The 16,287-nt window shown below is 39.0% G+C and overlaps 1 protein-coding gene across 3 annotated transcripts in view; it reads left to right on the forward strand.

Moving 5' to 3' along the window:
• Positions 1-16,287, forward strand: part of GAP43 (growth associated protein 43) — a 109,592-nt gene that overhangs the window by 6,540 nt on the left and 86,765 nt on the right. The window contains exon 1 of one of the 3 annotated variants that reach the window (XM_005875316.2): positions 3,575-3,974. The exons of 1 other annotated variant lie outside the window; for it this stretch is intronic. In XM_005875316.2, the coding sequence (XP_005875378.1) occupies positions 3,945-3,974 (30 nt within the window). In that variant the 5' untranslated portion in view covers positions 3,575-3,944. Of the gene's footprint in view, positions 1-3,574; positions 3,975-16,287 lie in introns of those variants that run through there. One more of the 3 variants, XM_005875317.2, reaches the window with a different exon arrangement.

The following is a 16,287-nucleotide window of genomic DNA, read 5'->3' on the forward strand; positions in this document are numbered from 1 at the left end:
TTTTGCCAAGATCACATCAGTGTGTGCTTTTCTCTTCCTCATTCCTCTATCATCCCATAACTTCCATTGCTGAAGCAGGAGGGGGTTAGTATTGGATTTGATTCCATATTGTTCAAATTAAATTTGGAATTCTTTATTTGTTTGTTTGTTGTTTTTTATTATCCTCACCCCATGATATTTTTCCATTGTTATATATTTTAGAGAAAGTGGAAGGGAGGGAGAGAGATACAGAGAGAGAAACATCAATGTGAGAGAGACACATTGATAGGTTGCCTCCCGCATGCGACAAGACCAGGGATTAAGCTTGCAACTGAGGTACGTACCCTTGACCAGAATCAAACCCAGGACCCTTTAGTCTATGTGCTGACACTTTATCCATTGAGCCAAATCAGCTAGGGCTGGAATATTGTTTTTTAAATCCTCACCTGAGGATATGTTCTTCATTGATTCTAGAGAGAGGCTAAGGGTAAGGGAGAGAGAGAGAGAGAGAAAGAGAGAGAGAGAGAGAGAGAGAGAGAGAGGAGAAAGAAACATTGTTTGGTTACCTCCTGCAACCTGGGTATGTACTTTGACTTGGAATTGAACCCAGAACCCTTCAGTGCACAGAACCACACTCTTACCAAGTGAGCCACACTGGCCTGAATTTGAAATATTGAGTTCCCTTCTGGGAAGTAATTTTCAGAGGCTCATAGACCGAATGTAAAATGTCCAGAGGAAGGCATCCAAGATGGGCCGGGTTTTAAATACTGAGGCTTCTGAGGGTGATTGAAGTCACTGATATTGGTCAGAAATACATGGAGGACTTGCTACTAGATGATGATATCAGCTTGTTCCCCATGGCCCTTGAGGTAAGGGCTGGGCCTAATAGGTGGACCTTTGAGAATGCTAATTTCATTTCAACACAAAAACGTCCACTACATAGTCTAATTTCCTAAGGACCAGAAGTAATGAGGTATAGAGATCCATTGAGTAGCAATGCATTTTAGTAGCTAACAGGGTTTTGGAGTCATAACTCTTATTATCTGTGGGACCTAGTCTAGGTACTTAATTTACTTAGCTTTAGAATCTCCATAAAAATGGATTAGTGATTGTAATGACCTCATTTATAGTATTAGATGAAATATTGCATGTGAACTACTGAAAAAACTGATGCCAAGTGTTGTGGCTTAACATATGTCATCTTAAAATTCATCCAGGCCTATGACTAGTTTTGAGTACTAGACTCTGTTTGACTTCATTATGCCACTTAGGTTCCAGATTTTCTTCCAATAAATAAAAAGGAAAAGAAGCTATAAATAGCAGGGCTGAGGGGAGTGCATTGAAAGGGCAAGGAGTTGGCCTCTTTCTATGGCCTACTATGTGGGCTTCTGCTAGCTGCCTTATACTGGACCACATAATGATTGTATCTATGAGTCTGTTTAAACACCAGAAAAAGCAATTCTTCTCCCTTGTCCTCAGTTCTCACCTCCTCTGCTTCCTTCCTTTATCACTCTCTAGCCCCTAGCAGGCTAGGTAGGGTGATCCTAATCCATAAACAAAATGTCTCTGATGAAGACATTTCTTATATTATATACCCTCTTCTATCACTTATACCCATAGAAAGCTGTTTTTGAAAGCTTGGCTCTGACGGGGCTCATCACAACATTAAAAAATATTAAACTCAGAACCTAACTTTATACTTTATGTATTTATTTATTTATTTTTAATCCTCACCCTAGGATATGTTTTTATTGACTATTTTGCTAGAGAGAGAGAGAGAGAAACAGAGAGAGAGAGAGAGAGAGAGAGAGAGACATGTGAGGGAGAAACATCAATCGGTTGCCTCTGGAACACCCCTTCACCCCCAACTGGGGATGGAATTTGAAATCTTTTGGTCTAAGGCAGTGATTGGCAAACCACGGCTCGGCAAAACCACGGCTCGCGAGCCACATGTGGCTCTTTGGCCCCTTAGTGTGGCTCTTCCACAAAATACCAGCTCTTCCACAAAATACCGACTTCTGCGCATGGGCCATGAAGTTTCAAACCCACTGTACGTGCGCGCCCACACGTGGTATTTTGTGGAAGAGCCACACTGAAGGGGCCAAAGAGCCGCATGTGGCTTGCAAGCCATGTTTTGCCGACCATGGGTCTAAGGGATGAAGCTCCAACCAACTGAGCCACCCATCTGGCCAGGGCCTAACTCTATATTTTAATCATAACATATGAAAGCTAAGAAGCAAATTGAGAGGAATGAAAAGCCAAGTAAGGCTGGATCTGCAGCAGGTGAAGCTCAGGAAGACCTCTGGGGACAATTTATAACCATCAACCCCTGAGTATCTATCTCTCTGAGACAGTCCCTTCTGAGATGGGTGTACCTCGAATTTTGTCAAAACACATTTTGCATATATTAAACTCAGTAATCCTGATAGTATATATGATAATAACTGTCTGGTTAACACCTATTAACTAGGCTCATGTCTAGGAGCTGAAAGAATATGAGCTGTTTAATTGGGAATGCTTAGCATCACTAATGAACAAGAAGAAATAGTATGAAAAGTTCTTTGAGATAGTCCTTTGGAAATGTCACCTAAATTTCAGAAAAGTACAGTCTGTGAGGTAAATCTACTATGTATTAAGAATGGCTTCATTGTGCTTCGCATACATTTGTTATTTGTTCTTTGCTAATAATAGGTTGGCATTATTATCCCTATTTTAGAGATTAGAAAATGAGGTGCAGAGAGGTTCAGTAACAGTCCCAAAATTGCACAGTACTATATACCTAAAAATTACATTATTTACACTTTTAAAAAAATAAATATTTTTATTGATTTCAGAGAGGAAAGAAGTGGGAGAGAGAGATAGAAACATCAATAATGAGAGAGAATCATTGATTGGCTGCCTCCCACATGCCCCCCACTGGGGACCAAGCCCACAGCCCGGGCATGTGCCCCTGATCTGAATTGAACAGGGGACCCTTTAGTCCACAGGCTGATGCTCTATCCACTGAGCCAAACCAGCTAGGGCAATATTAGTTATTTCTAAACTCAAGTGCTTAGAATGTTTAAAATGCAATATATTTGTGGATTTTTTCAAGGATATTGAAGCAAAATGAGATATGTTGGTGCATATCTCAGCTTATATGTATGCATTTATTTTAGGTTATGTGAATACTGAGTACAGTATACACACAATGTGTAATATTTACATGTTATTTTATTTTTTGAGAGAACTTAACCCTCACAATTATTAACTGCATAAAACCTAAAAAGCAGATATAACGTGTTGTATAAGTCTGACTACTCATTCAGAATAGCTGTTCTTTGCTTTTATGATATTGGGAAAAGAACAGAGTTAGTGAAGAAATACAAGCATTCCTCAAGCCCCTCTTCCATGTAAAACACATCCCATCCAATCTCCTGAACCGGCTGGGATATACTTCTCTGCCCCCACCCCACCCACTCTCTCAATGCAGCGAGAAAGTCGGTGGGTAATTGGGTCCAGATTGGAGATGTTTAAATATTCATGAGGCTGGCAGGGGACTGGGAGGGGGTGACTGTCTAGAATGGGGGTGGGGGCTGGGGAAGAGATTAGTCATTGAAAGCTAGAGAACAATTCTGAGAAAGAGATGGAGAGAGGAAAGAAAAAGAAAGAGTAGGTGGGGAGGGGAAGAGAGAAAAAAAGGAGAGAAAGAAAGAAAGAGGAGGGAGAGAGAGAGAGAGAGAGAGAGAGAGAGAGAGAAGAGAGAGAGGAGAGAGCATGTGCGATGAGCAATAGCTGTGGACCTTACAGTTGCTGCTAACTGCCCTGGTGTGTGTGAGGGAGAGAGAGGGAGGGAGGGAGAGAGAGCGCGCTAGCGCGAGAGAGCGAGTGAGCAAGCGAGCAGAAAAGAGGTGGAGAGGGGGGGAATAAGAAAGAGAGAGGAGGAAAGGAGAGAAGGCAGGAAGAAGGCAAGGGACGATACAACCATGCTGTGCTGTATGAGAAGAACCAAACAGGTAGAGCTAAAGATTTTTACTTCTTGCTGTTGTGAAATTACCAGAGTACAGTATTTCCCTGTAAAGGCAGGGAAAATATTTTAACTGCTTCTGCTCTGGCCATGGTGCTCGCGTTTCCTTAGCCTATGGTAACTGACGGTTGCATCCCAGCTTTTATTCTATTCTGTTTCTCATGCTCTGGTTTGGGGTTGCTGCTACTAATTTAGATGATGATAGGAAAAATACGCCTGTTTGGCTAGAAATACGATTTATTTATTTATTTATTCGGCTACTAGTTAATGTTCAGCATTTCAGGTCTGGTTTTGCGGGTGTGGAGGTAGAAACGGATCTGGGAGAAAGATGTAGGTTTTACCTATAAGATGGGGAAGCAGCCCTTTATATTCTTTGCGAAAAGCAGGTTGAAAGAATAATATTTAGTAATGAGTATAGCTTGTTCTGTGGTACAATTTTCTCACATGTGCTGCGGGAGAAGCCTTATTTCCTACATGCCTGAGCCTCAAATGGGCGCAGGTATTAATGGAAGAACATATGAAGGTTTTATTTATTTATTTGTCAATGAATGAAACTGATTTGGGAGATGCTCTTTTTTTTTTTCTTTTTTCAAAAAAAGAATGTGAAGGCAACTGGGGCTGGGGGAGAAACTGGCCGCGTGGAAGGGGAAAATCCGTAGCGATTGTGCACCCGCCAGCTGTCCGAGGAGAGGGTGGACCACGCCCCTAGGAGCTTTGAGCTCCGAGGGGATGGGAAAGATGAGCCCAGTATTACCTGTTGGAAATCAGGTCTTTTCTCCCTTTCCCTTGCATTTTTCCTGGGGTTGTCAGTGACCAGAGTCAGGCTAACATTCTGGATAATGAGCATTTGGTGACTCATTTTCATCCGGAAGAGGGACACACACAAGATTAGCAAGAATCCGAGTCCCCGCCCTCCCTCCCCCACTGCCCAGGTTTTTCTTCCATTTCAAATTGCTCACTTATTTCTTGAAAGACATTTTAGAAACTTGGAGTGAGGGTAGGGAGGAATGAAGAGTATGGTGTTTAGCGGGAACCGACAGTGCCCTGGCATTCGCCAAATGAAGCTTTCAAACATTTATTGGAACACGTTTGAGTGATTTTGGCGAAGGTTAAGGAGAAAAATGGGTGTGGGATATGGGTGAGGGTGTGCCTGTGCGCGCGCGCGCTCGCGCGCGCGCGTGCCCGGAGGAAGGGGATGGCAGTCTTGGTTAAAGAAGCCTTTTGCAGATTGATTGCCTTAGGGGTGGAGTGCAAGAGATAGGAATTGGGCATTATTCCTGTGCAGGTATTGGATACTGGGCAATTTGTAATACACTCGCTGAATCGGAAGGGGGTGGAGGGGGGGAGGGGGGGGAGAAGAAACAGCTTGCCGGATTAGAACATTTAGCCAGCGCCCTGAAAGGAGGGGCGGGAGTGAGGATGAAGGAGAAGGAAGAGGAAGGGGAAGGGAGACAGAAGCAGAATATCAGAGCAGTGGATGGAGAGGCATAGCATACATACATACATACATACATACATACATACATACAGTAACCGGCACCTGGGGTTTTGTGTGTGGTTTGGTGGGTTGTGTAGGGGTGTTTGGGGAAGAGCATGAGAATCTTACGTGCCGGACTTCCCCAAACTGTTTTATGGTTCTAGAGACTGGTGCTTCTATTGCTTATTTTCCAAATCAGGACGCTTCTTCTTGTGTTCATTCTAACACATAAATGCAGTGGATACAGGTGTCTGGGTTAAGCACACTGTCCAGGAAACATCCTGAGATTGCCCCACTGGTGAGCTGGGGAAATAAAATTTAGAAAGGCGGAGACCAAAGGAAGCCAATGCTATTCACTTAAGAAAGCTTTAATTTTGAAAAGAAAATATGTTGCTTTACAACTTTTTGCCACTTTCTGTAGACATACACCCCCCTTTGACAAAGGAAACCAAGCATGATTTTTAGAAAGGGAATTGAGGCTAATGGAATTCCCTTCCCCAAAAGGGGACTGTTGCCTTCCCTAGGGTTCTCTCTCAGTGACAACCCCAAGTGTTCCCTGGATGTGCAAAGTAATGAAGCTGAAATTTTGTGTTTGGGAGTTGTAGAAATTTGCACTAAATGTGCATAGCATCTGCACACTTCATGTACGATAGTCATGCATGTACTCTGTGTAGCTTCCACATGCCTGAATGCATTTTTGCATAATTTATATGCATGAGAGAAAATAAAAGGTATAGAAATTGTCCTATTGTATAAATGTGTGCTTCTCTGTGAAATGGCCCAGTTCCCTGTTTACCACTGTTGTGTATCATTCACATAAGTCAGTATGTAGGATAGAATTAAATCAGACAGAAGGAAATGATGTATTTAGGGCGTGGGCTCCGTACTACACTGACTGGCATTTATGTGTGAGTACTTGTCTCACATGGGTTTCCTGCTTGTGGGTGTAATGATCCTGTATCACTCATGACAGGATCTGATTGTGTTTATCTTCATTCTGGCATCTAGTCATCCTGGTCCTTAACAGGGAATAAAACAAGGGCAAAAATCTGCAAAGGTCTAAACTCTGCCACACCCATAAAATCCAGCAGAAACATGGGAGGGGGCTGGAGAGATTGCACTTCCTTCCTCTTCCACTTGAGCAGCATAAAAAGCAGTCTTGGATTTCTGAGTTGTAATACATTGCCAATGGGTGAGACGAAAGCATAAATGATCTTTATTGGCCATTAATTACCCACCACTATAGATTATTAAAGCAAGAAGAAGAGAATGGCAGTGGCATGGGGATGAGAAGTGGGCAATGGAGGGATAAAAGGAAAGAATTCCTGAGATATTATTGGTTTATGATTTTCAAATATCTTGGGATTAACTTTAAGCAGCTTAATTACCGTGCATATTGCAGATGATGAAAAACTTGCAAGATAAGATCTGAGTCCACAAAGCAAGAAAATTGTGAGGTGTTTCCTTTGTTTAAAACTAAGGACTTTAATTGAAGTGTAAAAAATACCAATGCAAGCAAGTAGCCCCTTCAACCCCACCAATATCTGCCTTTTCCCTCATACAACAGATAGTCCTTAGAGCGTGTGATCTGTAGTTTAGAATTCCAACCTCGTCTTTCCCTTGCAGTGTTGGAAAGGTGTGGAAGGATGCCGCCTTGCTGCCTGGTGCAGAAGCTTCCTCCCAGTTATAAATTAGGTTCCTCCTAGTTATAAATTGGATTTCTCCTAAATCTCGCCTAGCCACACCCAGTGTCACCCAGGGACTAAGTGAATTAATTAAGTGGAGACATTCTACTTAATACAATTGAAGCTGTTCATTTTTGAAAATGCTGAGTTCTACCACACATTTCCAAACATAAACAGAAAAAAGAAATCATTTAAAGGAATTTTTTTTTCTGCCAAATTATCTGAACTTGCAGAGAACCTTAGAAATTCAATGTGTTCATATCTGGTGGCTTTAATTCCTTTTAACCCATACACAATGAGCTCTGCTCTCTCATGCTGACAGTCTGTAATTCCGGCCCCTCCCTCCCCATCCATGCTGAGACAACTGGGATAAGAATATGCAGGGTTAATGTTTTCTCTTGCTGAGCTGGCAAAACTATGGAAACCTCCTTTCATGTTTTATGCTAAAGGGCAGTGCTCCTATTCACTGAGAGGAAGAGTGGCAAGGGGTCCCTTTTGCCTCGTTCCTAATGAAATTGTCAGTGATATGCCTGGGGCTGATAATTCCACATACTTCAGTTTTACTTGGCCCCATAAGAAAGGGGGAGGGGTCCTTTCCGGCAATAGTAGAACATGTGTATTTACTAAATATTTTCCTTGTTCATACTGATAAAGTAAGAAGAATCTAAAATCATCCTCTAATATTAAAGGAACATTTCAAAGGGTGCACATGCCCAGATCATCTCAAGAGAAGATATAGCATTGATGTCCCTATTAACTGTCATAGAGACTTTGAGGCAAACAAGCATGCCTATTGTCAATCAAAGAAATAATTGTGGGCAGGGATTCTCTCTTCTGAACTTCAGAAGTGTGGTCTGGTTGCCTCTGCACTGTTGCAGTGAAGTCTTCATAACATTCTCTGAGGTATTGGGAAGAGCACTGGGTAGAGAGTCCTTAGTCTATGCAATATACTGATTCTATGATCTTGAATGAATCACATAATCTTGGGTTTCAGTTTCCTCCTGTAAGATGGAGACTACAAAAACAAATCCAAAGCAAACAAGCAAAAATCCCACTCTGCTTGCCTTAAAGGGCTTTTGTAGCATTACACAAAATTAATGTGAAAACAATGATCAATACAAATGTAAACAAAAATTCCTGTCCAAGTTTTGCAATGTGAGCCTTGGCTTAAAACTGCCAATTTTTCAAGATTGTCCAGTGTCTACTATGCTGCTTTTTTCTGTTCAGGAGTTGTTTCTGGTCACAGTTGCTTTCTCTGCTTGTACTCTTGTTCCTCCTATTTTTTCTCCAGAATCTCATTCCATCATGTCCTACTCTCTGTTAAGATTTTATCTTGTACTATATCAACTCCTTTCCCCACAGCCTATGACTATCCTCATGTTTATTCTGTCTTAAAGGACTGTTTCCTGACTCTCCTGTCCCATCTCTACAGTGTTCTGTCTCACCCACCTGTTAGAACAAAGTTCCTAAAAAGTCTCCTCATACTCACTTTCTCCTCTTCATCACTCCCCACTCACTATTCCATCTACTTTCATAAGGTTTGTGTTTCCATAATCCCATTGAAACATGTTCTGAAAAAGACACCACATCCACTAACTTCAGTTTATGTCTTATTTGCTATCTCTTTAACATTTTGTGTTGTTGGCTATCCTTCTTCCTGAAACTCTCTTCTCATTTGACCCCCATGACAACTCTCCTCATTCTCCTCCCTCTCAGATAGGTCCATCTCATATGCTTTGCTGTCTTTGTTCATTCTCTTCTCCCCCAAATATAGATTATCTCCAGGTTCATGATCCTGATCCATTTCTCTTCTCACTTTACACACCAATTCTAGGTGATCTCATTCATGTCAGAGTTTTAACCACCTGTGTGAATTCATATCTGTATACTGGATACCTCTCCTAAGCTCCTGATCTACTAGGTACCTCTATTTAAATATTTAAGAGATAACCACATTGTTATGTACAAAACCATACTCAGTCTTCCACTTAGCCTTCCTCCAAATGCCCACCGCTAGCCAGCTTCGAAGCTCTAGGGACCGGGAGTAATCCTGAACATAGTTCTTTTTTTTAAAATCCCCACATTCAGGTACTAAATCCTTAGATTCTTGTTAATAAAATTTTGTATCCATCCTCTGCTTTTCAATTCCACTACAAATATCCTGATTCAGATTTTCATTATCTTCTCTAGAGTAGACAAAGGCAATAGCTTCTCACATAGACTCCTTACCTTCATCTTGCTCTCCTTCAATTCTCCTTACACATAACACTGTACTTATCTTTACCTAACACAAATCTGGTCATATAATATTCCTCCTTAAAATTCTCTAATGTCCCCGCTTAACTGGAAGCAAAAATATAAACTGTTCAGCATGGATGACATGATCCAGACTTGCCTACCTTTCCAACGCTATCTTTAAACACCCTATTCTCTCATCTTATGATGCAACATAGTTTTCAGACCTTGGTGTCTTTGCTCATACTGTACTCTTTGCTCACATTACACTCCTTCTCAACCTAGAAAATTCACATTTTCCCTCTAAGAATGGCTCTTTGAAGCCATTCTTGACCATCCTAAGTTAAGTTTCTTCCTACCTTTTTTGTGACTATGTTATCTATAATAATAAAAGTGTAATATACAAATCGACTGAACAACTGAACAGCAGAACCACCGTCCAGACAACCTTCAGGATGACCACGCTATGACACACACTGGTGCCAGGCCAGCCAAGGTGGGTGCGATGTAATTGGTCAGCAACCAATCGCTCCACAATTGTCCCACAGAGGGAGGCCCAGGCCAGCCAAGTGATCGCACCCCACGCCTGTCGCTTGCAGAGGGAGGCAACGGATGGCAGGGTAGGGGCAGCACAGCACAGATGGCAAGCATTGGCAGTGGTGGGGGTGGGCCAGCTGCTGACAGCTGGGGGAAGGAAAGCCCTGATAGGCCCTGATCGCTGGCCAGGCCTAGGGACCCTACCCAAGGGGTCCCATATTGCAAGAGGGCGCAGGCCAGGCTGAGGGACACCCCCCATGCATGAATTTCATGCACAGGGCCTCTAGTATTTTATAATATCACTATTATGTCACTTGTTGCACTTTATAGCATTTTTATTTGTTTCTTTTTCTTTCTTTCTTTCTTTCTTTTTTTACACATTGGTGTCCATACAATGAGTTGTTTAAGGGGAAATGTGTAAGGTTAATTTTTTTTTTCTATCTTCAGTGCCTACCACAAGACTTGCCAAATACAGTAATCAGATTCAATTGTAGGTGATCTGTTTGCTAAATGAATATGGAACCAGGTTTATAGACTTTCCATAAGTTGTGGCACATCTAAATGGATGGAATCACTAGTATATTTTTGTAATTCATTGACATCAAATTTTGAAGTGGAGCTGATATCATTGATTCTTGATATTGACCAGTAGGATGATAACCATCATTTTTTAATGAGAGCAGGCATAAAATGAGCCTATTAATACTATGTTTCTCCAAATTACCGTAACTGGTACTATCTGAAAACCTCCCATTGATGTCCTACTCCCCACCAACCAGCATATAGTCCTGCCCTCTGAGATTAGCAGAGTCCCGAGAAAGACACATGATTTACTATAGTCTTGAAGCTTTTCATGCCCTTCCTTTTTGACCCAAGTACTTACTGTTATCGCTTTACTCCACAACTTTTCCAAATAAACTTTGACTCAATCTTTTGTTACTCTTAGTTGACTTATTTCATTGATCATATAAAGTTCAAAATATGTTGATCTGTGCTCAGGAACCTGTGTTTAAAAATTAATTTTATTTTCATTTGGGTTTCTTACCTTTTCACTGAAGTTTCCACATAATAATATTCCTCAAAGAGAAACCTTTCATGGGAGTAAAGGGGGGTTGGATAGTAAGTGGTTCTTCATATGTCATGTAAAAGGAGGGAGAAACAGATCAACTTTATCTTTCTTAGGTTTGAATAGACTGAAGGGATTTGGATTCTGAAGTAGGCATATTGTGGCCAATATGAGGCAAACTGCAACCACAACTTTCCATGAAAATACTTCCTGCCAGACTCCAGGAGGCATATTTTTCTTTGACTGAATTGTCATGGCCTTGAGAAGAGAATAAGACAAAATGATTTATAGGTAAAATTTGTCTTCAACTGCTAAAGTTGAGTAGTATCTCCACACTCTTATTTATCTGGGCCATTACTCTCAATCTCTTTCTATCTCTTTCTTGAAGTTTTTCTATTTTTTTCTCCTCCTCTCAGGTCCAAGTACAGTTTTCCTTATTGATTACTAATGTTTAATGGGTAAGGCTATGAAAAGAAAAAATTTCAGAAAAAGTGTGTCCCTTCCAACATTCTAAATGGGTATTTTAGACAAAATAGGCATCTTAAGCTGTGTCTGGAACATATTAACTTCTCAACAAAAAATATTTACTGAAGAAATAAAAGTAGGAAGGAAAAGGTTATCATGATGAACCATTATGGGAGATGTTTGGGTCTGAAGACCATTCTTATGTACCTATTCAGAGCTGACTTTGTGTAAATGTACATTCAACTCTATCAGTCCTTCTCACAGGTAGTTGTGGTCAAATTTACACTTCCCTCTCCTGTCTGCTTAGATGAGAGTAGTACACTTGCTGTGAGTTTACATTGTAGTATGGGAGTCTGACCCTCCTGATTTCCTATCCTTAATTATTTACAGATCTTATTTTCTTAAATGTTGTTTGTTTAATGTCCTGTTTCATGTCTTTGTAGTGGAATAAACCCTTTCCCTGGGTTCTAGAACTGGCTATGCCAATTGCTTGTCGTGTGACCTTGGGTAAGTAACTTAATCTTTCTGAGCTCTAGTTTATTCATCTATGTAGTGGACACATAAAAAGAACACTCCAATCCTGACTTTTCTTTTCTACTAGACTGGTTTGAGGTTCAAATAAAGTTATAAAAATAAGTGTTTTATAAGCAACATATTTTTCAAATATAGAATATTATTAATTGAGGAATTCCACATATTGAAACCTAAAGTATTCATATTTCTTTGCAAAGTAGCAACCTTACTCCTATATGGAATATGGATAGATTATAGATAGAGATGATAGATATAGAGATATATATCTTCCATTCTCACTCCTTCTCTCCTATTAACTACAGAGTAAATATTAGTCAAATGGATGGGAGACCCCAAGGATCAGTTCAAATTAGAAAAATTCACTATATTTATTTTAACTTTTTCTGTTTTAGTCTTTTTCTTCATATCTATACTTCTCTGCTCCATTTGCTAAGTTGGCTGCTTCTCCACCTCACTTCTAAATTGGGTTCTCAGCACTAATATTATCAGGCATGCTGTGCTCACATCCATCATATGAGTGACCAGTCAGGCAGAAGAGTTGAGAAGGATTGTGGGACTGGGTAGGAGACTGAAAATGGGATGAAGCCTGGTTGAGGGAAGTTCAAAGATTATCACCTGAACACCATTTTTATACAACTTTAGGGTTCCTCAATGTATCAGAAATTAATCTTGATCAGAAGTGATATACAATCCTGAACCTTTTCCACCTCAACTCTAAATGCCATAAATAATTTTTGAAGCTCTCAGGATTTCTACAAAGGACATTTCAGTTCTCCTGTATTCCTGGTTGATTGGGTTAAGTGACCAATTTAATAATACAAAATTTATCAAATTTTCATATAAGCAATGGAGTTATCGCAAACTAAAGAATCTTAGTTCTTATATATGGATAATATTTGAAAATATTTTAAGTATAATAATTGGATCAAGTTTGTCTAAGAGATTTTGTTTTTCCTAGAAACCAAAAGTTTAAGATAGAACAATTAATATCATGCATATTTTGAAAAATACTTTCATATAGGGAGCTTATATTTAATTTAACAGAAACATATGTTGCCTAGAAATTTGGAAATAAACTAGTATCTAGAGGGAAATAGTTATTTCTTTTATTATGTCTATGGTTGGCTATAGGTATCCCTTTTAATCCTTCACTCTAGCCATCTGTTTCTGTCTCTTACTCTCTCTGTCTCTCATGCCATCTCTCTGTCTCATCTCTACACACACTCATGTATGCTTCTATTATTTGTCTTTAATGGAATACAAGTAACAGAAACAAACTTTAATGGTATATATAAGGGATATACTTAAAAAAAACACCTAGATATCTCAGAAATTAGAAAGTTGAATAGCCAAACTTAGGGAAACCAGAGTAGAACTGGGAACCTCAACAACAGGAATTCATATACTTTCTTTCTGGAGCCCTGCCTTTAAAGGACCCAGTTACTAATAACCCTAGCTTTTCTGTTTCTTCATTCAAATGCTTCAAAATTCTAAATGATGAGAGAGAGAGAGAGAGAGAGAGAGAGAGAGAGATTATGAGCAAAATAATGAAAATGAATGAATCTGATTGGTCCTTTTCAAGTCAGCTAGTTACCAATGGACCAACCATCTTTGACTAGAGGAAAGGCCAGGTCACATGGTTTAGACAAAATTTCTGAAAGGCTATACCCAATCTAGTGAGAGAATAATATGGGTGAGAAAGTTTCTCCTGAAAATATACTTATATGTCCATAATAGGGTAGCTACCCAGATCAGGATGGACTTACCTCAAATGTGGTAGACCACTAATTTTTCCCTTTGGTAGTTTTCATTTGGGCTTGTATTGCATTTTATTATTGGTAGGGCTCTCTAAAAAGAAGTAGTAACTACACAGATTACTGATCTGATGGGCTTTTATACCTAAAAAAGAAAGGTTAGGGCAAATCTCCACATCTAGAGTTGACAGGTACAGGTCTTTCACTGTCTTTCAGAGGCTGAACTCTGGCAGGTAGGCAGGTACCACCTGTCTAAGAGAAATATTAGCTACCAAATATTCTTGCTAATTTGGCACAGTAGAGCTTTCCTCTCTTTTATTGTTTAGTGTGCAGGATCTGTTTCTGTGAAAGAATTGGGCAATAATAGGTGTAAAACATCTCCCTTAGATTTATATCAGAGAAATGCTACTCTTTGATATTAATCATCTCATTTTGAATGCCATTGAATTAAGTCCATCAATAATCATGATATTTATCTATTTTTAGCAAATTGGCACTTTCTAAAATCTTGAGCTGTTGTCTCTATATCCACCAGTTTGCTCTACAAATAGAATTTTGGTAATTAGCCTTTCATCCATTATCTGTAATCCCAATTCCAATAATCATTCAAAAAAATTTTTTGAAAGACCTAAATATCTCGCATTATAAATCTATAAAGGAGTTAGATGAGGCAAAGAATAAAAAGTTAAAAAAAATATCTCCAAAGGTTAAGCGAACTCAATAACTGGCTGCTTTTCTAAATGACTTCAGAATCTCTTAGCACAACTAGCCTAGGAACTAGACTAGACTAGGAGCTGTTAGAATGCAAATCCTCTTCTCACTCCTGCTTGCTTTAATTCTAAACCAATTTACCTGCTTGATAAACTCAGAAGTAAAATTAATCATCAGATTAGATCCTTAACAGTTATTCCAAAAGATGCATTCCACAGTTGTACTCAAACTCTAGTAGAGGCAATTGTCTCCATTATTTGCCAAAATAGTAATAATGATGATGATAATAATAATAATAATAATGAAAAAATCAAGGCAGAATTTCTTTAAAGAGAAAATTCTCAGTTTCTAAATAATTAACTTGCAGTTAGATTTCTAAGAACATGTTGTATTGAAGGTAATCCACTTTAGTTCTTTACTCTCTTCAGGGTTCTAATGGGAGAGGAGAAAGAGGCATTGAGTACATTAGGAGTGGGCATTGCATTTCAAAATTCTTTCTCTTTAAATCAATGAAAAAAATAGTATTTTAAATGAGTGATGTAAGGGAATAGTTGAGACTTCACAAGTGATCCATCATAAACTTCTTTCACTTCATCTTCGAAGACCCAGGCATTTGGAGGTTTTTCTTCCTGTTTTATTGGATTAATCTTTCTTAAAACTTCTGAGATTTTTAAAGGGAAGGAGAATGGTATTATCTCATTTAAAAAGTATTGGCCCTTTCTTTAGTCAAATCTTATTTGAGGGTTTGGTTTACTCAAAATATATTTTTTCCTGAAGTGTAAGATCTTTAGAATCTTGCCCTTGCCCTCTAGCAATTGTTTACTCCAGTGAAAGAGAAGATGATTCTGTTTTCTCTATCACCTGAAAAAGCTACTTTGGAGAAATTGGGTTGGTATTTAGTATTCATTTGAACATCTTTCATGCTAATCTAAATTCAGTGTTTCCCCATGTCTTTGATTGCCTTTCATTGAAAGATACAAGGTAATAACTTTGGATAACTCAGCCATATTTGTACTCCATACTGAATGGACAGTTAACTAAAGAGCTGTATAGAAAACATCAACAAGACTTAGTTTCTTGCATATTCTTTCTTCCATCTCTACTTCATACTTGACATCTTTGGGGTAAAGCCAGTACAAAGAAGGAAATGGAGATTATAAGTGAAAAGGGAGGAAGAGTTATAAAATAGAATTACTCAATTTGGAATTGGGCCATAATCCTCTAGTGAAAATTGTCTTGGGAATACTAATGACCACAGATGGCTCAGACTTCACTTCTAAAGATCTAGAAGGTACAATAAGCCCAAGAACAAGAGTATTCAGGGAAGAATCCAACAAGATTGGGAAACTAGTGTAATAAAATATACTTTTAAGCATACTTAGGGCCAGTTTTTATCCTTATTTAAATAGGAAAATCTAGTGATTCTTAGTTAAAAAAACAATGTCAATTTTGTCATCACAGGTATTGTTCTATTTTATGTTAGACTATATTTCGGTGATTAAGGGTTTTCCTCCAGACCTCTACAATTCTCCTATATTAACTTTCTAGTATCATGGAAATTGATTGTCTCATGCACAGACTAAAATTTATTAAGTATATCTTATCAAAATTATTACTTTTACAGAACTTGGGTATATTGTAAAATTCCATCCATAAATAACCAAGCTATAAGAACCATAGGAAAACCCATAGAAAAATTAACTTCCTCATAATTTAAGATTTACAGCTATTAAAAATATTATTTTTCCTTCTTTTCTTTGATGTCACCTCAGATAGTGTCATGATAAACTAATTATTTTCTCCCTAGATTAGACCTCTGAGTCCCGTACTTTTGACAA

Source organism: Myotis brandtii, unplaced genomic scaffold (assembly GCF_000412655.1).
Source record: "Myotis brandtii unplaced genomic scaffold, ASM41265v1 scaffold46, whole genome shotgun sequence".
NCBI lineage: Eukaryota > Metazoa > Chordata > Mammalia > Chiroptera > Vespertilionidae > Myotis > Myotis brandtii.